This window comes from Heterodontus francisci, chromosome 3 (genome assembly GCF_036365525.1).
Source record: "Heterodontus francisci isolate sHetFra1 chromosome 3, sHetFra1.hap1, whole genome shotgun sequence".
In the NCBI taxonomy this organism is placed as follows: Eukaryota; Metazoa; Chordata; class Chondrichthyes; order Heterodontiformes; family Heterodontidae; genus Heterodontus; species Heterodontus francisci.
Window position 1 is genome coordinate 98,798,977 of NC_090373.1, and position 26,053 is coordinate 98,825,029.

Sequence of the window (26,053 nt, forward strand, 5' to 3'; positions counted from 1 at the left end):
AGAGAAAAAAGGCTGAAAATGAACAAGTTTAATTCAACAGAATAAGGTAGACAACGAAAAGCAGTTCCCATTAGGTACAAGAACTAGGGGTCACAGAATTAAGAGATGCAGGGTAAGTGTGTGAAGAACTTTTTTACATAGCAAATGGTAATGACTGGAACTCACTGCCTAGAAGGATGTTGGAAATGGAGATGATCAATGATTTCAAAAGAAAATTGAATGGGCACTTGAGGGAAATAAACATGCAGGGATATGGGGATAGAGCGGGGGAATGGGACTGAATCAATGGGCTAAATGGCCTTCTTCTGTGTCGTAATGACAGTATGACTCTATGAGAGTCAATTCAATGACCAGCTTGAACAATGCAGATCAAGAAGTCCCAGGTTTGATTCCCAATCTCAGGCAGAGTGGCAGTAAGGGTGCTACAATTGGCTTCATTACCCGGGTTAAAATTCTTGCTCCTGACTGCTAACCAGTTATCACCGCTGGAAGAATGGGTGTTGTACGAGGACACGACTGGGCTTGGTCTGTGATACCACTGCAACTGATTAGAGTGCTGGCAAATATTGTCAAGACCAATGAATGAATTATGGCCACACAGGCGAGGTACAAAAGAGCATAAGTAATTGTACTCCATACACATCACAAATTGTAAAGGCAGTTTTACAGGCAGCTGTAATATTAGGCCCATTGCATATGTAAATGAGAGGCCTTATGCTTGTTTTAGGTCCCTTTGCAGCAATTGGTTTGAGGTGAGTGGAGCAAGTGCCAGGCATACTCCACTGAGGAGTTTCCAGCAGTTTTCTGTGGCCTAAGCAGTGGCCCAACCAAAAGGTTTTTAATGAGTTATGTAAAGAATCAGTAAATTGACTCACTTTGTTCTTCCACCAGAGACTGACGAGGTTTCAAGCCCAGTCCAAGTCCAAGTCCAAGAGATACAACAATTAAACTGACAAGCAGAACCTGCCAAGAAAATGTTGTCACCTCATTAGCTCAACAAGATAACACAAGGTAATAATTATGAAATATGGTAACAGCCCATAGAACAATTGCTATCTTAGGGTCAAAGATGAAAATGCCTTATCGCATTGAAAATATTCTTACCAGAAAACTTACAAATGAATGTTTATGAAACAGGTGTGGTATATTTATAGCCCTCTTCTGAGATCAGTGTATAATGTAAATTATTTTGTTTTGACATAGTTTATGCAATACTCTTTAGATTAATCCATGAAGCAAACAATAAATACAGAAAATTCTCAGCATATTACTACAATTAATATAATCTGAACTAAGGATGCTTGGGGATAATAATTATAACCCTGGAGAATTTTCAAAATGTACAATTTATATGTTTTAACAGCTTTGCTCAATCACAATGTACTGACATCGACAGTAGCTCTCAATTTCTGAAAAACTTGCAATATCTGAAATTTATATTTACTAATTTTGTTGCAAATGCCATTGTCTAACTTTATAACAATTTTAATAACCCAGCCAAAACATTCATCTCCATAACAAAGTGATCCTTCTATCTGATTGTTTTTGAAACAGGGTTTGGGAGTTAAATTGGGAGAGTTCTGATGAGAGGTCATCAACGCAAAACACTAACTTTCACCATAGATGCTGCCAGTATCCGCAGTATTTTGCTTTTATTATATTTTTATACCTGTCCGTTCACAACCTCAGTGTTTTATTGGACCTTAAGCAATGCTTTTTATCCTAAATCCTCTGCATCACAAAGACCACAATTTCACCTCCACCTCACCTCAGCCCATCTGCTGTTGAAACTCTCATCTGTGCCTATCTAACCTCCAAACTTGAATATTCCAGTATTCTCCTCGCCAGCCTCCTATCTCCCTGCTCCATCAGCTCATCCAAAACTCTGCTGCCGAAATCCTATCTTGCACCAAGGCCTGGACACCAATTACCCCTATGCTTGCTGGCCTACATTGGTTACCAGTCCCCAAATGTCTCAAATTTAAAATTCTCATCCTCCTGTTTAAATTGTTTCATGACCTCAGCTCTCTCTATCTCTGACCTTGTATCCAGCCGTACAACTGCCTTAAAAGTCTGTATTCCCCAGACTCTGGCCTTTTTTGCATATTACCTTCCAGTTTGTCTCACCATTGCTGGCCGTGCCTTCAGCCGTCTAGGCGAGGACTCTTCAACCTGTGGCTCCGGAGCCGCATGCAGCTTATTAAGGACTCGTGCGGCTCTAGACCTTGATCGATCAAATCCATTTTGATGGTATTTCAAGAGTTTGTTTCATTTTCTTAGACTTTTATTAACATTGGACTTGAGAGAAAGTATCATTCAATTAACAACCTTTTTGTATAACCTTTTAAAAATTTTTTGAAATTATATATTGTTTTAAAGTTTGTTTTTCATTATTATTGGCATTTGAATAACAGCACTGCGGCTCTTAAGATATTGTGTTTTTGATTGCATTTAAAAAAATGGTCTTCTTGTTATCAAGGTTGCCGACACCTGATCTCGGCCCTATTCTCTGCAATTCCCTCTGTAAGTGCATCCGCCTCTCTCTCCTCATTTAAGACACTCCTTAAAACCCACCTTTTTCACTAGGTTTTTAGTTACCCCTTCCTAATGTTACCTTCTTTGGCTCAATATCCACTTTTGCCTGATTAATCATTTAAGCACCTTGGGACATTTTCCTGTGATAAAGGCATTTTATAAATGCAAATTGTTGAAGAGGAGTTTCTTTGCATGCACATTTTCCTTCCGTATACTTACCTAAGGCACTTGAGCTACACATTTTGATTCTCATCCCACTTGACTGGAGTGACATACCAACTTAACGTTGGTGTCAAACAGCCCCCGTAATTGCAGAATTTAAGTTGTCCATGTAGAGTAGACCCACATCAGCTATATTTCAAGAGTTATCCACATAAATTTACTTATGGCGTAACTTTATCCCTGTCAGAGATATTTTGACTTAACACAGGCACAAAGGGATGGAAATTGGTTATGGTCCATTTTGGGGCACATAATCAGTGGTTTGCCATTAGCATGTGCCCCAACCAGAATGCAAAGGCTGGCCCAAAACTGAGCATCATTTACATTATTTGGGCAAGTTGTTGGTGCCTGTTTCACCACCACAGGCAAATCATCCATTTTAAGTAAATTAATTCTGGAAAGCTTGTCTCAACAGCTGCAACCCCAACGTAAGTCACAGGAAGGAGGGGTGGAGCAGTAACAGGACCGGGAGGGGGTGCGGGCGTTGGTTGTGGTTGTCCTAGCAAAAGTGCTGTAGAGTCTAGGAGAGCACTCCTGTGATTTAAAAAAAACACTTTGGTCACAGTGACTGAAGAAACCTGCTCTGCTCACCCTGCACAGACCAGGCCTAAAACAGATGCTAGGCCCCTCATTTACATATGTAAGGGGTCCAAGACCCGTTTTAGGTGGCCACCAGGTATGCTTGAAAAATGGCCCAACCCAATAGCAGGTCAGACATCCTTAGTCTTAGTCCCCAAAATTAGCTGTTGTTGTACTTGTTTCAAGCAAGCGTAACAAAGTCCAATTTCTACCTAGAACATGTGTATTATTTAATCAGAAACACAGCCACTTTAATAAGAAAAGCAGCTTAAAATTTCTCACGTGGCTCATGTTCTCAATTACCCTTTTAAAAATTTATTTATTCTGCTTTAACTCTAGCCTTAAATTGCAAAGGATCGCTCCAGGGCATCATGTTAATCTTTCAAAAATGGCACCTTGATAAAAATGTGCAACAACTCACGCTGTAATCATGTAGTTAGATCTAAATCTGTGCAAAAAAAGAGAAACACTTGTATCAGTGCAAAATCTGGAGTGGAAACTATAACACATTTTGAAAATAGCTGTGATCTACTACAAATGATTCACTTTGGGTGAATGTTTAATTTAAGTTCCAACAATGAAAGAATGACTTCTCCCTGCTGCTCAGCTAATCTTGAACAAAATGCCAAGAAAGATCTGCTGCATAACTGGTGGATAGTACCATACAGAAGAGCCTATTTAGAATATGAGCACTACAAAATTAATTGTAGGCAAAAGATTTTGATTTAACTTCAGTGATTTCATATTGATTCAAAACATAAATGATCCACTTTCTCTATTTTCATTCTTGGGGTATTAATATGACTACACTTAACTGGGGATAAATTCCCACAAGGATTCTCATATTCATCTGCCACAACTTTGGCAAAAGAGCTGCAGGAAAATTGCTTCAAGACATTCTCATTTTTCTGGATTTCCATGGCTCTTTTTCCAAATTTACAGTGGACAAGTGGAAGAACTCTCATAGAAATTAACCCCTATTTTTTTTTATGCATGTTAATAGGCACATTATCCTCAATAGTGTACATTTCACTGTATGTGATACAATCATTTTGTTACAGACACTGAATATTTCTTGAATCAGTCAATCAGCTTATATACTTCCATAATTTAGCCTCATATTGCCATGAGGAAGATTTCCCAGACACTGACCATTTTTTTTTACTCCATAAGTTTCATAGGCAATATTTTGATTTGAATATGCTGTACTCATTTCTATTAGCAATGTCATTTTTGTCCCTCCTTAGTACCAGTCACAAGGTTATCCAAAACTCATTGAATTCAGATTTTAAAACATGGTATAAGATGGTCCCGTTGTAAATGAAGTGAAGAACTGTGGCATGTAACTTTTCATATTGGGTCGATGGTGCAGTTGTTTAATTACATCCATAATTGGAGTGTTGAAGATTACCTACAATTACATCAGTGCTAGTTGGGTGACTGGAGCACAGCTTCATCAGTTAATTCTTTTAAAGTACCATAGATCACAGCATATAAGTCGACCCAGCATACAAGACGATCATATTTTTCCAGCCCCAAAAATCATGTTTTTGTATATACTCAGTTTATCAGTCAACCCCCACCCCCCCCCCACCACTTTTCAGCCACAACATTAGTAGTTAGCCTCAATTTTTCACCCAACAAATGCTTGTTTTGCTTACCTTATAACTGGGTCAAGCAGGTGATATGGGCTGTGTTGCGAAGATGCGCAGAGTTTAAGACACGCCCACACAGAGCAGACCCTGCATGGTGAACGATGAAGAGAAAATGGGTCCTCCAGCAAAATTAATTAAGTTTTGTTTCAAGCTAAACTTTGTAACATTTGCTAACTTGTGAAATAACTGTGCTACTATGAGAGAATTCAGTGTTAGTGAAAAACTGGTGCGAGAATGGAACAAAGAACAAAGAAAGAACAAAGAACAAAGAAAATTACAGCACAGGAACAGGCCCTTCGGCCCTCCAAGCCTATGCCGATCCAAATCCTCTATCTAAACCTGTCGCCTATTTTCTAAGGGTCTGTATCTCTTTACTTCCAGCCCATTCATGTATCTGTCTAGATACATCTTAAAAGACGCTATCATGCCCGCGTCTACCACCTCTGCTGGTAATGCGTTCCAGGCACCCACCACCCTCTGCGTAAAGAACTTTCCACGTATATCCCCCCTAAACTTTTCCCCTTTCACTTTGAACTCGTGTCCTCTTGTAATTGAATCCCCCACTCTGGGAAAAAGCTTCTTGCTATCCACCCTGTCTATACCTCTCATGATTTTGTACACCTCAATCAGGTCCCCCCTCAACCTCCGTCTTTCTAATGAAAATAATCCTAATCTACTCAACCTCTCTTCATAGCTAGCGCCCTCCATACCAGGCAACATCCTGGTGAACCTCCTCTGCACCCTCTCCAAAGCATCCACATCCTTTTGGTAATGTGGCGACCAGAACTGCACGCAGTATTCCAAATGTGGCCGAACCAAAGTCCTATACAACTGTAACATGACCTGCCAACTCTTGTACTCAATACCCCGTCTGATGAAGGAAAGCATGCCGTATGCCTTCTTGACCACTCTATTTACCTGCGTTGCCACCTTCAGGGAACAATGGACCTGAACACCCAAATCTCTCTGTACATCAATTTTCCCCAGGACTTTTCCATTTACTGTATAGTTCACTCTTGAATTGGATCTTCCAAAATGCATCACCTCGCATTTGCCCTGATTGAACTCCATCTGCCATTTCTCTGCCCAACTCTCCAATCTATCTATATTCTGCTGTATTCTCTGACAGTCCCCTTCAGTATCTGCTACTCCACCAATCTTAGTGTCGTCTGCAAACTTGCTAATCAGACCACCTATACTTTCCTCCAAAAGAAGAAGAAGGAATCCACCCTGAAGAAGATGCCCAAGACCAAATGTGCCATGAGATCAGGGACCAGTCACTTAAGAAGTATGTATTGGAATAGGTCCTCAAAAATCATCAGAATGGTTACATTGTCACCAGAAATGCAATGCGTATATACACACTTAAGTGAGCCAAATCAAACCCTGAGTCCAGCAAAGATTTCAGAGCAGCAGCAAGTTGGTGTAGCTGCTTTATGGAAAGAAAATGTCTAGTGTTGTGACAGAAGATCAAGATTGCTCAGAGACTACCAAAAGACCTCAATGCCAAAATTACCAGTTTCCAGCGATTCATCATTAGACAATGACAAAAAATGAGTACCCATTTTTCCATATCGGTAACATGAATGAAACGTCCATGAATTTCGATATGCCCAGCAACCAAACTGTGGAGTGGAAATGTTCAATAACAGTTCGAGTGAAACTACAGGACATGAGAAGACAAGATTCATGGTGGTACTAGCCTGCATGGCCAGCAAAATTAAATTAAAGTGTATGGTAATTTTCAAGCATAAAACCATGCCAAACATCAAGTTCCCTGCAGGAGATTTTGTGCATGTCCATGACAATGGTTGGATAGACAAGGATGGATTGAAGTTATGGATTACAAATGTGTGGAATCGGTGTCCCAGTGGCCTACGTAAAGAATGCAGCTTATTAGTGTGGGACATGTTCAGATCCCAGATAACTGATGCGATCATGAGGTGCCTGCAAAGAAATAACACCCACATTGCAGTTATACCGGGGGGCTAAGGTCCTTAGTTGAACCTTTGCATGTGAGCCTCAACAAGCCATTCAAGCTCGCGTCGAATGGAATAGGTGAATGGTTGATGAAGAAAATACCTTCACAAAGAGTGGAAATACGTACGCCGCCCTGCTTGATTTTTTTAATGCTTTCATCATCAAATCTATTAGTGCACAAACTGTCATTAGATCATTCAAAAAATGTAGACTATCCAATTCAATGGATGGAGAGGAAGATGATTTGTTATGGAGGGATGATTGTGAAACTGAAAGTGCCATATCTGAGCCAGAGTGGGATCCTTATGATGATGCCCATAACTAAAGTGACTCAGAATGAATTTGATGAACTCTTTGCATAGATGCCGAAGACAATGAATTTGACGGGTTTTCAAATGCTTTGATTGTGGTTAAAGGTATCTTTGTAGAATTACTTTATTCAATAAAACGTACCACATTGATTTAGTATGAATTACTGTTTTTTTTCACATTTCAAAATGGCAACTACCCACACTGGCAGATCACATTTTATACTCAGTGTACAAGTCGACTCCCATTTTCTGAACGATATTTGGAGGCTTCAAAAGTCGACTTACACAATGCAATCTATTATAACTTTGAACTGCCAGCTGTAAACTCTGGTGATTAATTGCACTTGTGAATTGGTTGCTACTCACTTTAATGGGTTTATTGGAATATTGCTCAAGTATAAATGCCAATTCATGAATTTATTTTCTGGCAGGAGCTGTGTTAAATAATTAAAAGCAAGAGTAAACACCAGTAAATGTTGCAATAATGGCTGTAAGTAACTTTGAATTAAGGGAGTAAACCTCCATGGTTAATCTCCTGATTGTCAGAACTTCAGTGAAAGAGCCATGGAAACCACAGGAAAATAGCAACAACTGTTTTTCCTGAGTTGATGGTGGTTGAACTGGAGAATCCCTGTGAGAATTCATCCCCTGTCCCTAATCCCTGGTGTCACAAAATGCAATCCTGTTGTTTTTGTTGAGCTTTTTCTTCCTTTTGACCAAGATACTTCACAGGTCATAAAATCTACAGCAGCTTATACTTAACAATTTATTTCAACTATTTTTCTGGTTTTATATTTGTGTTTCTTGTATTTATTTCCTGTTGAAATTACTGAGCTGCTCATGAGCCATACCAGTGTAAAGATTACTCCCTATGCATTAAAACCCTAAAAACAGCCATGAAGGCATAAACCAGGTGTTATGATATAATTTGCCTAAAAGCTTGGCATGCAGCTCATGTCAAAATTTTATGATAGTTTATTTCATAGAAAGGTTGTATATTTTCCTTCATAGTGAGAACAAGCTTCATACTTGTATAACTGTATTTAAACCTTTGATCAAATAAATAATCATTGACAGCTTTAACATGGCCTTGCATTCCTGGGGGAGAGATGAAAGAACTTTGTGACATGCTGTCCAGAAAACACTGTCAATATTGTAATCAAATCGATCTTTTTACTCAGAGGTAAAATGGCAGCAATAGAAACATTTCCACAAAACATGGTGAAACATAATTCTTCTTCAATCAACTGCAGTATTTTAAGATGTGAAACTCGATGGGGCCTAAATTTAAGATCCCGCTAAAATGGGCACAGGGATTACGATATGTGATTAACCCACGCCTGTTGTTTGCAATGCAGGTATTTCAATGATCTCACCATCCAGCCAGTGTAAGGGGAGGCGGTGGCGTAGTGGTATTATCACTGGACTAGTAACCCAGAGACCCAGGGTATTTCTCTGGGGACATGGGTTTGAATCCCACCATGGCAGAAGGTGGAATTTGAATTTAATTAATAAATCTGGAATTAAAAGCTAGTCTAATGATGGCCATGAAACTATTGTCGATTGTTGTAAAAACCCATCTGATTCACTAATGACCTTTAGGGAAGGAAATCTGCTGTCCTTACCTGGTCTGGCCTACATGTGACTCCAGACCCACAGCAATGTGGTTAACTCTTACATGCCCTCTGAAATGGCCTAGCAAGCCACTCAGTTGTACCTAACCGCTACGAAGTCAATAAAAAGGAATGAAGCCAGACGGACCACCTGGCATTGACCTAGGCACCGGAAACGACAACAGCAAACCTAGCCCTGTCGACCCTGCAAAGTCCTCCTTACTAACATCTGGGGCTTGTGCCAAAGTTGGGAGAGCTGTCCCACAGACTAGTCAAGCAACAGCCTGACATAGTCATACTCACGGAATCATACCTTACAGACAATGTCCCAGACACTACCATCACCATCCCCGGGTATGTCCTGTCCCACCGGCAGGACAGACCCACCAGAGGTGGTGGCACAGTGGTATACAGTAGGGAGGGAGTTGCCCTGGGAGTCCTCAAAATCGACTCCGGACCCCATGAAGTCTCATGGCATCAGGTCTAACATGGGCAAGGTAATCTCCTACTGATTACCACCTACCGCCCTCCCTCAGCTGATGACTCAGTACTCCTCCATGTTGAACACCACTTGGAGGAAGCACTGAGGGTGGCGAGGGCACAAAATGTACTCTGGGTGGGGGACTTCAATGTCCATCACCAAGAGTGGCTCGGAAGCACCACTACTGACCGAGCTGGCCGAGTCTTAAAGGACACAGCTGCTAGACTGGGTCTGAGGCAGGTGGTGGGGGAACCAACACAAGGGAAAAACATACTTGACCTCGTCCTCACCAATCTGCCTGCCGCAGATGCTTCTGTCCATGACAGTACTGGTAGGAGTGACCACCGCACAGTCCTTGTGGAGACGAAGTCCCGCCTTCACATTGAGGATCCGTCCATCGTGTTGTGTGGCACTATCACCATGCTAAATGGGACAGATTTCGAACAGATCTAGCAATGCAAAGCTGGGCATCCATGAGGCGCTGTGGTCCATCAGCAGCAGCAGAATTGTACTCAACTACAATCTGTAACCTCATGGCCCAGCGTATCCCCCACTCTACCATTACCATCAAGCCAGGAGACTAACCATGGTTCAATGAAGAGTGCAGGAGGGCATGCCAGGAGCAGCACCAGGCATACCTCAAAATGAGGTGTCAACCTGGTGAAGCTACAACCCAGGACCACTTGCATGCCAAACTGCGTAAGCAGCATGCGATAGATAGTGTTTGGCGATCCCATAACCAAAGGATCAGATCTAAGCTCTGCAGTCCTGCCACATCCAGCTGTGAATGGTGGTGGACAATTAAACAACTAACTGGAGGAGGTGACTCCACAAAGATCCCTATTCTCAATGATGGGGGAGCCCAGCACATCAGTGCGAAAGATAAGGCTGAAGCATTTGCAACAATCTTCAGCCAGAAGTGCCGAGTTGATGATCCATCTCGGCCTCCTTCTGAAGTATCCAATATCACAGATGCCAGACTTCAGCCAATTCGATTCACTCCGCGTGATATCAAGAAACGACTGAAGGCAGTGGATACTGCAAAAGCTATGGGCCCTGACAATATTCCGGCAATAATACTGAAGACCTGTGCTCCAGAACTGCCGTGTCCCGAGCCAAGCTGTTCCAGTACAGCTACAACACTGGTATCTACCCTGCAATGTGGAAAATTGCCCAGGTATGTCCTGTACACAAAAAGCAGGACAAGTCCAACCCGGCCAATTACTGCCCCATCAGCCTACTCTCAATCATCAGTAAAGTGATGAAGGTGTCATCAACAGTGCCATCAAGCGGCACCTGCTTAGCAATAACCTGCTCAGTGACGCTCAGTTTGGGTTCTGCCAGGGCCACTCAGCTCCTGACCTCATTACAGCCTTGGTTCAAACATGGACAAAAGAGCTGAACTCAAGAGGTGAGGTGAGAGTGACTGCCCTTGACATCAAGGCAGCATTTGACCGAGTATGGCATCAAGGAGCCCTAGCAAAACTGAGGTCAATGGGAATCAGGGGGAAAACCCTCCACTGGCTGGAGTCATACCTAGCACAAAGGAAGATGGTTGTGATTGTTGGAGGTCAATCATCTGAGCTCCAGGACATCACTGCAGGAGTTCCTCAGGGTAGTGTCCTAGGCCCAACCATCTTCAGCTGCTTCATCAATGACCTTCCTTCAATCATAAGGTCAGAAGTGGGGATGTTCGCTGATGATTGCACAATGTTAGCACCATTCGTGACTCCTCAGATACTGAAGCAGTCCGTGTAGAAATGCAGCAAGACCTGGACAATATCCAGGCTTAGGCTGATGTGGCAAGTAACATTTGCGCCAAACAAGTACCAGGCAATGACCATCTCCAACACGAGAGAATCTAACCATCTCCCCTTGACATTCAATGGCATTACCATCGCTGAATCCCCCATTATCAACATTCTAGGGGCTACCATTGACCAGAAACTGAACTGGAGTAGCCATATAAATACCATGGCTACAAGAGCAGGTCAGAGGCTAGGAATCCTGAGGCGTGTAACTCACCTCCTGATTCCCCAAAGCCTGTCCACCATCTGCAAGGCACAAGTCAGGAGTGTGAAGGAATACTCTCCACTTGCCTGGATGGGTGCAGCTCCAACAACACTCAAGAAGCTCAACACCATCCAGGACAAAGCAGCCCGCTTGATTGGCACACTATCTACAAACATTCACTCCCTCCACCACCGACGCACAGTGGCAGCAGTGTGTACCATCCACAAGATGCACTGCAGCAATGCACCAAGGCTCCTTCGACAGCACCTTCCAAACCTGCGACCTCTACCAACTAGAAGGACAAGGGCAGCAAATACATGGGAACATCACCACCTGCAAGTTCCCCTCCAAGTCACACACCATCCTGACTTGGAACTGTATCGCCGTTCCTTCACTGTCGCTGGGTCAAAATCCTGGAACTCCCTTCCTAACAGCACTGTGGGTATACCTACCCCAAATGGACTGCAGCGGTTCAAGAAGGCAGCTCACCACCACCTTCTCAAGGGCAATTAGGGATGGGCAATAAATGCTGGCATAGCCAGTGACACCCACATCCCATGAATGAATAAAAAAAAACATGCTGTTGATTGGCTTAAGGGGTCCGTTATTGTAAATGGCAAACACCACTTAAAGCTAGCCTGCATTGCTTAAAGGGGAGGAGCATTGTGGCTGGAGGAGGTGATGGCATTTGTACAGGAAGAGAGTCTGACCTGGGAAATCTTGAAGAATGGCACAATATGGGAGAGAGCCGGTTCCAAGGTTTTTGGATGTTGCACTGGTGGCCTTGGTGGAGGTGGAAAGGAGGAGAGGTGTCCTGTATCCCCAGAGGGCATGGAGGCCCTCCAGTCACACGTTCAGAAGGCAGTGGGAGCATGTCGCTATGGAGGTAACTGCCCGGAGTCAAGCCCCAAGGACTTGGATGCAGTGATGAAAGAGGTTTAATGACCTCACACGGGTGATCAAGGCCAATGAATGCATCTTCAAATTCCGTTTCCTACCAACTGCACCACTGGCCTCAGATACTGCTCAATTCACCACACCTCCATCAGCTACCAACAATCAGGATTCATTTTTGACATTGATGTGCTCCACCTAATGCTCACACACTTAGCACTGCTGCAAGCCTCACACCCACATCTCTCTCACAGGTTGCATACACTTCCAGCTATTCAAACATGGCAGCCACATCACCCAGAGAGCAACACTCACTGACACAGTTCCTGCTCTCTTGCACACAACTACACAACTGGAGGCAGCAGGATCTAACTGGAGAGGGATAGGTGCATCTGCATGCCCTAATCACCATGGGGGAGATGACGCTGGTCATTATTAGGACAGCAATTCCTGAGGCCATGGTAAATGGCAAGGCTGAAACCATCAAAGTATCCTTATAACTAATCCTCCTCGCAGCCCACCTGCCCCTCCTCCCACACTTTCCTCAGATTTACAAGCTGCCGATGATGTAAGCATTCACCTGTTACCTTCTCCCCAATTCCCTCACCACAGCATTAGTCTTGTGCCTTTCTCCATTCAAGCACTTAAGAAGTGCAACCTGGCCAGGTAGTGGCGGAAGGCCACGAGAACAATGATAATGAAGAAGCACTGTCACTCAATTTCACACATTCAGCCACCAGCTCACATGCTGACACTACGCATAGAGGATAGCACAAAGCAGGATCTATATGTGGTGAGACATCAGGAACAAGTGGCCTTTAGCTAGGGCAGGGGTGAGGATAGCACAGAGGCCAGCCCACCAGAGGGTGGGTCCTCTGCTGCAGAGGATTCAGATGAAAGCTTTGTTGAGACAGTCTATAAAAGAATGTTGATGGGCATGCATAACGAAATGCTTGGTGCATTATGAAGTCTGCAAGAAAACCTACTGTCAATGTCATAGAGCATGGAGGTGTCCAGTACCAACTTGACACAGGGCTTTGTCCAGAGCTTGGAGCCCATCCTTTCCAGCATGGAAGTAGTGGTTGACTCTGTTGTGGACACTTGTGAACACATCCATGATGCAGCATCTGATGGCCGGTGTCGCAGCTTCCACTGCAGCACAAACTGAGTGCTGCCATGCAAGCTCAGACTGCTAATATCATGGCTGTGGATTACTGTGTGCAAAGGGAATCACATGGACGTGGCGGAATAATGGTAATGTCACTAGACTAGTAACTCAGAGACCCAGGCTAATGTTCTGGGGACATGGGTTCGAATCCCACCATGGCAGAAGGTGGAATTTGAATTCAATTAATAAAAAATCAGGAATTAAAAGCTAGTCTAGTGGTGACTATGAAACCTTTGTCGATTGTTATAAAAATGCATCGGGTTCACTAATGTCCTTTAGGGAAGGAAATCTGCTGTCCTTATCTGGTCTGGCCTACTTGTGACTCCAGACCCACAGCAATGTGGTTGACTCTTAAATGCCCTCTGAAATGGCCAAGCAAGCCACTCAGTTGTATCAAACTGCTACAAAGTCTGTGAAAAGGAATGAAATGGACAGACCAGCCGGCATCAACCAAGTCACCGGAAACACTGTCGACCCTGCAAAGTCCTCCTTACTAGCATCTGGGAACTTGTGCTAAAATTGGGAGAGCTGTCCCAAAGACTAGTCAAGCAACAGCCTGACATAATCATACTCACGGAATTATACCTTACAGACAATGTCCCAGACACTACCATCACCATCCCCGGGTATATCCTGATCCACTGACAGGACTACCCAGCAGAGGTGGTGGGACGGTAATATACAGTTGGCAGGGAGTTGCCTTGAAGGGAGTCTTCAATATTGACTCTGGATCCCATGAAGTTTCATGGCATCAGGTCAAACATGAGCAAGGAAATTTCCTGCTGATTACTACCTACCGCATCCCCTTGGCTGATGAACACCAATTAAGAAGCACTGAGAGTGGCAAGGGCACAAAATGTACTCTGGGTGGGGGACTTCAATGTCCATCACCAAGTGTGGCTCAGTAGCACGACTATTAACTGAGCTGGCCGAATCCTAAAGTACATAGCTGCTAGACTGGGTCTGTGGCAGGCAGTGATGGAACAAACAAGAGGAAAAAAGATACTTGACCTCGTCTTCACCAATCTACCTGCCGCAGATGCTTCTGTCCATGACAGTATTGGTAGGAGTGACCACCGCACAGTCTTTGTGGAGACAAAGTCCCGTCTTCACACTCAGGGTACCCACCATCCTGTTGTGTGGCAAAACCACCGTGCTAAATGGGATAGATTTCGAACAGATCTAGCAACTCAAAACTGGGCATCCATGAGGTGCTGTGGGCCATCAGCAGCAGATTTGTATTCAACTACAATCTGTAACCTCATGGCCCGGCATATCCCCCACTCTACCATTATCATAAAGACGAGGGACCAACCCTAATTCAATGAAGAGTGTAGGAGGGCATGCCAGAAGCAGCACCAGGTATATCTAAAAATGAGGTGTCAGCCTGGTGAAGCTCGAACACAGGACGTCTTGCATGCCAAACAGCGGAAGCAGTATGCAAAAGACAGGGTTAAGCAATCCGACAACCAACGGATCAGATCTAAGCTCTGCAGTCCTACCCATCCAGTCATGAATGGTGGTGGACAATTAAACAACTGACAGGAGGACGAGCCTCCACAAATATCCCCATCCTCAACAATGGGAGAGCCCGGTGCATCAGTGCAAGAGACAGGCTGAAGCATTTGTATCCAGCTTCAGTCAGAAGTGACAAATGGATGATCCATATCATCCTCCTCCTGAGGTCCCCAGCATCACTGATTCAGTCAATCCAATTCATTCCACATTATATCAAGAAATGACTGAAGGCACGGGATACTGCAAAGGCTACGGGCCCTGACAACATTCCGGCAATAGTACTGAACACCTATGCTCCAGAATTTGCCACACCCCGAGCCAAGATGTTCCAGTATAATTACAACACTGGCATCTACCTGACAATGTGGAAAATTACCCAGGTATGTCCTGTACACAAAAAGCAGTACAAATCCAACCCGGCCAATTACCGCCCTATCAGTCCATTCCCGATCATCAGCAAAATGATGGAAGGGGACAGCGCTATCAAACGACACTTGCTCAGCAGTAACCTGCTCAATGACACTCAGTTTGGGTTCCGCCAGGGCTACTCAGCTCCTGACCTCATGGATGGACAAAAGAGCTGAACTCAAGAGGTGAGGTGAGAGTGACTGCCCTTGACATCAAGGCAGCATTTGACCAAGTATGGCATCAAGGAGCCCTCGCAAAACTGGAGTCAATGGGAATCAGGAGGAAAACTCTCTGCTGGTTGGAGTCATACCCAGCACAAAGGATGATGGTTGTGTTTGTTGGAGGTCAATCATCCCAGTCCCAGGACATCATTGCAGGAGTTCCTTAAGATAGTGTCCTAGGCCCAACCATCTTCAGATACTTCATCAATGACCTTCCTTCAATCAGAAGGTCATAAGTAGGGATGGTTGCTGATGCTTGCACCTCAGATACTGAAACAGCCCATGTCCACATGAAACAAGACCTGGGTAACATCCAGGCTTCGGCTGAAAAGTGACAAGTAACATTCGCGCCACACAAGTGCCAGGAAATGACCAACTCAAATAAGAGAGAATCTACCCATCTCCCCTTGATATTCAACGGCATTACAATTGCTGAATCCCCCACTATCAACATCTTGGGGGTCGCCATTGACCAGAAACTGAACTGGACCAGCCACATAAATGCTGTGGCCACAACAGCAAGTCAGAAGCTAGGAATTCTGCATCGAGTAACTCACCTCCTGTCTCCCCAAAGCCTGTCCACCATCCATAAGGCACAAGTCAGGAGTTTGATGGAATAATCTCCACTTGCCTGGATGGGTGCAGCTCCAACAACACTCAAGAAGCTCATCACCATCCAGGACAAAGCAGCCCGCTTGATTGGCACACTATCCACCACCTTCAACATTCACTCCCACCACCAGCAGTGTGTACCATCTACAAGATGCACTGCAGCAATGCACCAAGGCTCCTTCGACAGCACCTTCCAAACCCGTGACCTCTACCACCTAGAAGGACAAGGGCAGCAGATGTATGGGAACATCACCACCTGCAAGTTCCCCTCCAAGCCGCACACAATCCTGCCTTGGAACTGTATTGCTTTTCCTTCACTGTTGCTGGGTCAAAATCCTGGAACTCCCTTCCTAACAGCATTGTTGGTATACCTACACCCCAAGGACTGCAGCGGTTCAAGAAGGCAGCTCACCACCACCTTCTCAAGGGCAATTAGGGATGGGTAATAAATGCTGGTCTAGCCAGCAATGCCCACATCCCATGAACGAATAAAAAAAACGTGGTGTCACAGCAATGCAACTGGATTCCTAGGATTGCTGAGGATCATTCTGGGGAGTGGCAGTGGCACCATGGAGCACGAACCTGCTGTCCTCTCTCAGGATAACAGGATTCATCCTCCCACCACTGCACTGCGCAGTGCCCTTGCTGCGTTGGTGCAATCCGCAGCCGGGCCTTCTAGGCCCAGAGCTGCTTGAGGGCATCATTCAAGGCCATGTGCAGTCTCCTCCCCTGAAGGTCAGCAGCCTTCCACCAGCCATGCTGGTAGCACCACATTGGAGCACTCGGACGGCAAAGGCACATGGAAGCCAGGCACTAAGGGATTCCACAAGTGTGATTTGTTGATTTTGTGTGAAATATGGTGCAATTTAATTTGTAAATTTGGTTTGGAATGTTTATTTTCTGGTAATTTTACTTTTACATTGTGGTTAAGAAGACGCTCTGATGGCCAGTCACAGTGGAAAGGTAAGGAGTGTGGGACTGTTGGTGATTGAAGAATTGGGGTTGTGGTTAGTAACACTGCACTCGGATACTTCACAGAAAGAACAGCCAGAAAGAGGCTGCCTCCTCCTTTTCTCCTCCTCCTCTTCCTCATGTTCTTGCTCATCATGCTCCTGCTCCTCACCTGCGTGCCAAATAGCTGGTGGCAAGTTGTCCCCCTCATGATGGTGAGGTTGTGCAGCATGCAGTAAACCCTGATGAATCTTTAAATATGCTCTGCAAAGTACTGCTGGGCTCCTCCAGAGCAGTCCAGTTAATGGATGCATTGTTTCAGCACCCCAATGTTTGACTCCATCACCTTTTGTGTGGCAACATGGCTTTGTTGTATGCATGCTGCGTACATGCGCATGCATTGTGCACCAGTGTCATCAGCCATGTTGTCAATGGATTGCCCTTGCCACCCAGTAACCACACTTTGGTTTGTCGTGGTCGCTCAAATGCAGCTGGCACAATTAACTGCCACAGAATGAAGGCATCATGATGCAAGGATACTGGTCATTAACCTTCATGATTCACTGCATTAACCTTCATGATTCACTGCATATGGTCAAACACCAGCTGGAGTGGAATCCCTTCTATTTGTGGTACTTGCATGAGTTGACAAGAGACGCCTGCAAAGAAATGTGCATGCGTCAATGGCACCTTCCCAAGGGGAAGCCTACGATCCTAGTGAAGCTGTGTGCTTGCTCAGCCTGCTTCTGTCTAGCAAGAGAGAATGAAATATAGTTAGCTTTCAATGAATGGAGAGCCTCAGTGACACCACTCCCCCCCCCCTCCCCCCTCCCTGATCTTTATGCAACAGTGGACAGAAAACTGCAAGATGATGCAAATATGTCCAGCTCCAGCCTGGAAGAAGCCAGACACATAGATGTTCATGGCCACTTTCACCTTCGCAGCCACTGGCAATACTGCCCCAGCCCTCCTCTGAGGTTGTAATTGCGGCTGCAGCAGGTGGCAGATTTCAGTGAGGATGTCTTTACTGAAGTGCAGATGTCTCACACATTATTCCTTTCTGATTCTCAGGTAGGAGAATTGGTCCCTGAACATGCATCTCTCGACAGCCAGTTGATGAAGGATATACTGGAGCCAATCTTTACACAGTCTTACATTTATTTACAGAGTTAAACATTACAAGCTTATGCCTCCTAACTCAACCACATCACAGTTTCAATAAGTGTCTCTTTATTTGTGCTCAAGTGAAACCCCAGTTAATGCTCACTGCCTGCATACTATTAACACTGAACATCCTGGGCAGATATGGCCTCAGGCTGAGAGCCCATCTTCCCTTCTTCCTCCTCCCTCTTCCAGCAGCTTGTCCTGCTCTGTGTAACCTCTGTTCATTCTCCAAGTCATGATGTATTCCAAGGGGAATGTCTACTAGTACACCCATGTCTGGAAGCATCTGGTCTGTGCAGAAGCCTTGAAGTCAGCAAAAAGTCCTTTAGTATCTGTCACACTACTCCCTTTAAACTTTTGCAACTTGACACAACTACAGAAAGAACTAAACATTTGTAGAATCTTAGCAACAGCCTGATGGAATCAATCAGCAACTACCCTGTAAGAAGTTGATGATCCCAATTTCTCTCCCTACAAGTTTTGTTAATTCTTATTACAGAAATTGTCTGAATGAGGTAATACGGATATATTTGAGAGTGTGAGGGCTTACAACTGATACTATTATGAAGTTGTTCCACCTCCAAGTGAACAGAAGTTCAGCAAAATTTATAATATCAAATCAATCGTAATTTTTATCAAGTTACTGCAGACAGTTCTGTATTAATTAAAATGTCACAGTTAACAATTTAAATTAATTTAGAATTATTTGGTCAAGTTCAATCTTGAACTTTATGCAAAAATGAATATATTCGTGTGAAACATCATTTCAGAATCAATTAAACGCTTCATAGCTTGGTAAATGTTCATTCGTAGATACAAATGTGTTAAATCTACTAAAACTATTTAAAACAAAAAAAAACAAGGAAATTCATCTACATGTTCCTTTAGACAATCATTACACTTACCGCACATAGTATTCTGTATGTTTTTAGTTCCTTATTTTCCTTTGGTGCAGTGTCCTCTTGAAAATTCATCATTAGATCCTGCGATGAATTCATTGTCTGAGTATATTCCTCAGCCAGAAACAAAAGTTCTTGAAGCTCGTTGAGAAGTAGCTGGCACACACACACGTTTTCCCCCCCCAATACTTCCTTCTTGTAATTCCTTACTCCCTCGCACCGTGTAAATCTCAAGACTCTCGTGACCTTATGTGATATTTAGATTATTACCTCTATGATTATTACTAATGGCAATAAATTCTAAGTATGGTTTAAAATCTAAGTCAATAACATGCTGAAATGTAATTAGTGAAGGATTGTAGTTGTATATTTGCTGTTATACGCATACGTTTAAAAATAGTGCCAACAAATTCCTACTCAGCAGAAGATATGTCTGATTTCATGGTTGATTATCAATGCCATGAGTACCTCCCATTTTTAAACCTTTCTTCGTGCCCAGTGACATCAGTTTGGGATATCTCCATTATCACAAGCTGATACAACGAATAAACATATCCACGTCAGCAACCAACATTATCAATTTAGAATGTTCCTTCAGATTAACTTCCATTAAACTTCATGACATACCCATAATTACAAAGATTGTTGCAGCCGATGTCAGCAGGCTGGCTTCTTGGTCCAAGGGAAGAGTTGAAATGCGCTTGCATAGGGGGTTTTTTTTCTTTGTTTAAAAAATTGAGTTGTCTCACGTTTTATGAAGTTATTACACAAAAGGGGGCACATCACAAATATTTTATGAAGCCATTGTACAATTCTGGGTACATTATTTTTATAAAGTTATTGTAGATTCACACGAATATTTCATAAACGTGCACATTCTTATAGTTCATGGTGTCACTGAACATCCTCAATGCATAGTGCTTGAATGGAAATAAAAATGGGGAGGGCTGAAAAACGGACTGCCAATTTGCTATTGCCCATTTACACTATCAACTAGAGTCAAAATTACTCCCAGTGAATGTTCTGTACAATCTTAAGCACGTCATGCCATTGTGTGAAGATGGCTCTCTTGTGCTACCTGTGGGTCTAGATGTCATTCCCCTGACACAGTGGGAGGTCTCATGCTAAGGTGTGATAACTGTTTGGCAGCTTAGTGGGTTGAACGACCTTAGCCTTTTCTGATTTAAGGCAGGTCACAGATAACTGTCTCTCACAGAGACAGAGGCCAAACTATGTTCTCACAAAGGCAGCAAGATCATGTCAATATTTTCAAAGGCTTCAGTTTAGCTAGGAAAAGAGCCAATATTCAGAGTTAGTAAGTTGGATCTTTATTATTTTTCACAATCAAGAAGCATAGGGTCATCAACAGTACTCACTGTGAAAACTGTATAGTACATATTCATGTACTTTATATAAAATAAACCTGAAGCTGTTTCTGTCTTAATAATGAGTGCTTCTCATCCATAAAGAGAGAACACACAAGCCAGAAGGGGTAACTTGCAAATGCTTAATTGAGGAAGGATCGAAGAATCCTCCAGCAGTTTACATGTCCCAGGAAACAGCTTGTGGCTCAAAGGCTACCAGGTATGCATGCACAATGCAGGATTTTGATTTGGCTTTTAATAGCACATGAACAGTAGAGATGCTCGGAGCTCTGTCAGCCGGTGATTATCCTTGATTTCCCTCTCTGTTAATTAAGGTCTATGAAACATAATTTACAGCTCACTACTTGTTTTGAAACCAGATCACATTCTTTTACTATCAACTGCTTCATCATTAGCAACTGCTTCTTTGGACAACAGTATATATTTGCAACACTGAGGAACATCCTGAATGTTGGTCTCAGCAACATTCCTTACCTGGAGAGCAGTGGAGAGTGTTAAAAATGTCCCTGCCCCCAAATGATTCAGCTGCTCAGATCTGTATTTAGAGGCTTGCTTTGCAAAACGTTACCCAACTCATTTCATCACTAGTACAGTCATTCAGTTGGACTACATGAAGTTTCTTAATCTAGGTTTGAATGTTTCAAATTTTGTGCTTTCCTGGTTGTAGTGGTCACTTTCTAAGTTTTTAAATTGCAGTCTTGACCTGGTCAATTCTCTTTGCTAGTAATCTGGAACCAGTGCCTAGTTAAGCTTCAAGTTTATCGGCTTAAACTTCAAAAGCAAGTCAGGATGCAAGTACAAATACTGCAAGAAAGGCCACAGACCTGAAACGTTAACTCTGCTTCTCTCTTTCCACAGATGCTGCCAGACCTGCTTGATATTTCTAGCGCTTTGTTATTTCAGATTTCCAGCATCTGCAGTATTTTGCTTGTATTAAATGAGATTCCAGTGTCTCAATTGATCCGGTGGAGCCCTGCATTATGCCCCAGCGAGGGTCTCGCATATCCTGGGGAGGCCTTGCATGACAAGGACATGATTGGTCGCCAGTACTCAACCAACGAGGAGGACGCAGAGGAGGGTGATGAGCAAGCAGCACTGGATGTTGAACCCCTTGCACTGGAGGACAGGCACATTGAGCGACAGGCCAAGGGGACAAGAGACAATCTCATACTTATCCGCTTCCAGCCACCCTGATGGCCTCTCAGAGTGAAATCAATAAAGACACCTATATGCATTCAGTCTGTCGCCTTCTTTCTATTTGGGTTCCATGCCTAGCGCCCAACTTAACCATGTGCTCTGGTGCATGTGAGACGCTTACCAAAGGACAGCTGTGCCTACACTGGCAGCCCATTAAGGGGGAAGGGGGAAGTCAGCATCTCACAATTAAGCATGAAAGAATAAGCATTTTCCACAATGAATGTTAACTTTGTTACGACTCGGTGAGAAATAGGTCTAGGGTTCCCTTTCAGCCTTCACCTGGTCTTACCGTGACAGGATTTAATTTTAAACACACCATGTTTTTAGCTCTCACTTGGTGAATCCTTGTTCACCGCTTTCCAAATATAAGGCAAAGAAACCAGCACAAACAGACTTTCTTACGATTAAAGAAAAGGTTGAAATTTATTAAACTTAAACTCTAATTCGATTGATGCCTATGGATACACGACGCGCCCATGCCAGCATGCATACGCGATACACACAAGCAAATAGAGACAGAAAAGAGCAGAAAAAAGTAAAGTGGAAAAGTTTGAGGTAATATCTGAAGAGTTTTTGTCACAATTCTTTGAGCTCACTGTAGAGTCCTTGATTGTAGGTAGATCTTGCTTTTCATTGGGGTCTTGTTCGCTGTAGAAGACTTTTCTCCCTTGGGGTTCATGTGGCTTCAGTGGATTCAGAGTCTTGTGAGAAAGAGATGGGAGCAGACAGGTAAGATCTTCTCAATCCAGGAGCAAACAGTCTTTCCAAGTTCACACTCTCTGCGGCCAGTTCAAAAGAAAGCCCTGGAACAGCCAGTTAGTCATGTGACCAGCTGGTCTAACTAGTCCTGGCCCCTGTGGATTGCACCTCCCCAGCAGGCCCTGGAATGCACTTCCCCACCCTTGTACTGTCTAGTGATCAACAGCCATTGTGAGTTGAATGTGTCAGGGAATGGTCCTTTGTCCTTCCAAGTATTGTCTGCTAATATGCAAATGTCTTTTCCAGCCACGGCTGGTCTGTTTAACAAGTCATTTCTTCACTCCAGCAATAGTTAAAAATCAATGTTCATGACAAAATTAATGTGCCTCATTTTTGGCAGGTGGGGGCCGAGCATGACAACTTCAATAATGAAAAAACTTTATTTGACATTTGTTTTATTTTATACCCGCGAAACCCCAAGTGTGTCTAGGTAGTTTTCTTAATGCATTTTCGAGTGCTTCTATGAAGTGCGACCCCATCGCTAGCTGCTGAACTGGAGCCAGACTGCTGATCATGCTCAGAGATAGGCACCAACATGTTGCACCACAGACAATTGACAAAATTATTGACTCAGCCACGGACATGGGGGCAATTCATTGGCAAATGGAATTCAATCCAGAGAAGTGTGAGGTAATGCATTTGGGGAGGGCAAACAAAGCAAGGGAATACACAATAAATGGGAGAGTATTGAGAGGGGTAGAAGAAGTGAGAGACTTTGGAGTGCATGTTCACAGGTCCCTGAAGGTGGCAGGACAGGTAGATAGAGTGGTGAAGAAGGCATATGGAATGGTTTCCTTTATTGGCCGAAGTATAGAATACAAAAGCAGGGATGTAATGCTGGAACTGTATAAAACACTAGTTAGGCCACAGCTGGAGTATTGTGTACAGTTCTGGTCACCACATTACAGGAAGGACATAATTGCTGTGGAGAGAGTACAGAGAAGATTTACAAGAATGTTGCCAGGGCTTGAAAGTTGCAGCAATGAGGAAAGAGTGGATCGGCTAGGGTTGTTTTCCTTAGAACAGAGGAGGCTGACGAATGACTTAATTGAGGTGTACAAAATTATGAGGGGTCTAGATAGAGTAGATAGGAAAGACCTGTTTCCCTTCGCGGAGATATCAATTACCAGGGGGCACAAATTTAAGGTAATTGGTAGAAGGATTAAAGGGGACATGAGGAAAGAATTTTTCACACAGAGGGTGGTGGGTGTCTGTTCACTGCCAGGAATGGTGATGGAGGCAGAAACCCTCAATGCATTTAAAAGGTACCTGGACATGCACCTGAAGTGCTGTAACCTGCAAGGCTATGGACCAGGTGCTGGAAGGTGGGATTAGATTGGGCGGCTAGTTTTTTTTGGCTGGCAAGACATGATGGGCTGAATGGCCTCTTTCTGTGCCCTAATTTTTCTATGGTTCGATGGTATATAAAGTGTATGGCCAAGCAAATGCCATCGAAACACAATCCGATTAAAAACACATTTTTCCCTATTTAGTGAGTACCTGGCATGGTTTTTGCTTGCACGAGCAGTCAATGTCTGCCTGCAGACTTGATGTAGCGATGCAGAGAATCCGGATAGATGTCCATCTGTTAGGTGTGATCTTGATCTCTTTCTCTCCCTTCTTGCTCTCTCTCTCCTTCTCTGTATCGATCCTTATCCCCTCTCTGTGTCCATCTCTCCCCCCTCTCTCTCTCCCCTCTCTGTTTCCATCTCTCTCCCTTCTCTCTCCCTTCTGTATCCATCTCTCCCCCTCTCTCTCTCCCCCGTGTCCATCCATCACCCCCTCTCTTCCTGTCTCCCACTCTCCCCTCTCTCCCCCTCCCCTCTTTCTACCTCCTCCCTCTCTCTCTCCCCACTTCCCCTCTCTCTCTTCACTCTGTGTCCATCCATCTCCCTCTCTCTCCCCCCTCTCTCTCTGTCTGTCCCTCTCTCTCTCTCTCTGTCCCACTGTTTCTCTCCCTCTCTCTTTCTGTCCCGCCTCTCTATGTCTGTTTGTCTCTCCCTCTCTCTGTCTGTCTGGCTGTCTCTCCCTCTCTCTCTCTTTCTATCCCTCCTCTCTCTCTATCCCCCCCCTCTCTCTTTCTCCCTATTTCTCTGTCACCCTCTCTGTTCCTCTGTCCCTCTCTCTCTTTCTCTCAGGCCCTCTCTCTCTCTGTCCCCCCCTCTCTCTCTGTCCCTCTCTCACTCTCTCTGTGTCACCCCTCTCTCTGTTCCTCTCTCTCTCGCTTTCTATCCTCCCCTCTCTCTGCCCCTATCTATCCCGCTCTCTCTGTCCCTCTCTCTCTCTCCCTCTTTCTCTGTCACCCTCTCTGTTCCTCTGTCCCTCTCTCTCTCTCTCTCTCTGTCTGTCGGTCTGTCTGTCTCTCCCCCTCTCTCTCTGTGAGAGTTGCAGAGCGTGGGAACTGTCCCCAGAGCAGTTCTGCCATTGGTCAATTCTGTTAAAATAAATTTCCAGCTGTCAGTTTCACATATGACAGGTGCTGGGAGCGGGAACAGCGGCTTCCGAACTCAGGACAAGTTCAGGGTTTTCGGTAGGCTTTTAAAAAAAAAATCGGAACCCGCTGGAAAAACCTGAACTTGTCCTGAGTTCGGAAGCTGCTGTTCCTGCTCTAAACACCAATTAGCTGTGAAACTGACGGCAGTGAATTTTTAAAAAGTCAGACTGGTCTAGAAAGAAGTCAATGGGAAATTTCTCATCCCTGAAATTACCTGCCATGGACCTCAAAATCTTTTACCACAGACACTGGTGTCTGTGTACGGACACGTTGCCAACCCCGATCATGCTGCCCCTTGGCCTATGAGGACTTTGGCGGGTGTCATCTGGCTGCCTGAGGCCTGGAGGGCCCCGGCTGCCTGAGGGTTTCCCGCACAGGTGCAAGACTCTCCTCAGACATAGTGGCGACAGGAGCTGGGCTCACTGGTGGAGGGGCTGAAGAGCTGCTGTCCACACTCAGAGTGCCCTGAGGGGAGCCCTCTGCTGTGGAGGTCAGCCTCTCCTCCTTCTTCTCAAGGCTCACTTGAAACTCCCTGCTCACCAGAGAAGGACAAGGAGCTGGAGAAGACTCCAGGTGCCTCGTCCTTCTCTCGCCTTGCCATTGCTGCATTGAGCTCATGGCCATGGCGATAATGGGCAGGTCTGCATGCATCTGTGGGATGTGGCTCTTCATGACAGTCACTAACCTCTCAATGGAGGAAGCCATGCACTCACATACCTGAGACATGGCACCATTCAAGGCATGGATGGACTCCTCCATCATCCACTTATGGCTGCGTGTGGCCTCTGGCATCTCCACCAGATGTTGCCTTACTTCTCTCTGCAGTTCCAGCATGGTCTGTGTTGTCAACACCAGAGTCTCATCATCAGCCTGGGGCTCAGCATGGGCCTGGCCACCCACAGTTCTCCGACTGTCAGAGGCCTCAGCTGTCCCAGCCTCCACCAGCTACTCAGTACGTGTGTGGTGCTCTGAGCAGCTTGTGACCCTGAATCTA

The 26,053-nt window shown here is 44.5% G+C and overlaps 1 protein-coding gene and 1 long non-coding RNA gene across 2 annotated transcripts in view; one reads left to right on the forward strand and one right to left on the reverse strand.

Moving 5' to 3' along the window:
* Positions 1-19,664, reverse strand: part of LOC137358745 (ectonucleotide pyrophosphatase/phosphodiesterase family member 3-like) — a 164,303-nt gene extending 144,639 nt beyond the window's left edge. Inside the window, exons 1-2 of the mRNA XM_068025043.1 lie at positions 19,231-19,664; positions 876-963 (exon numbers count right to left, since the gene is read on the reverse strand). Coding sequence (XP_067881144.1) covers positions 876-963; positions 19,231-19,323 — 181 coding nt within the window. The 5' untranslated portion in view covers positions 19,324-19,664. The remainder of the gene's footprint in view (positions 1-875; positions 964-19,230) is intronic.
* On the forward strand, positions 896-21,837 carry LOC137358769 (uncharacterized). Its single transcript, XR_010971291.1, has 3 exons — positions 896-1,011; positions 20,694-20,808; positions 21,468-21,837. It is a non-coding gene; the product is annotated as an uncharacterized lncRNA (long non-coding RNA).
* The last annotated feature ends 4,216 nt before the right edge of the window (positions 21,838-26,053 follow it).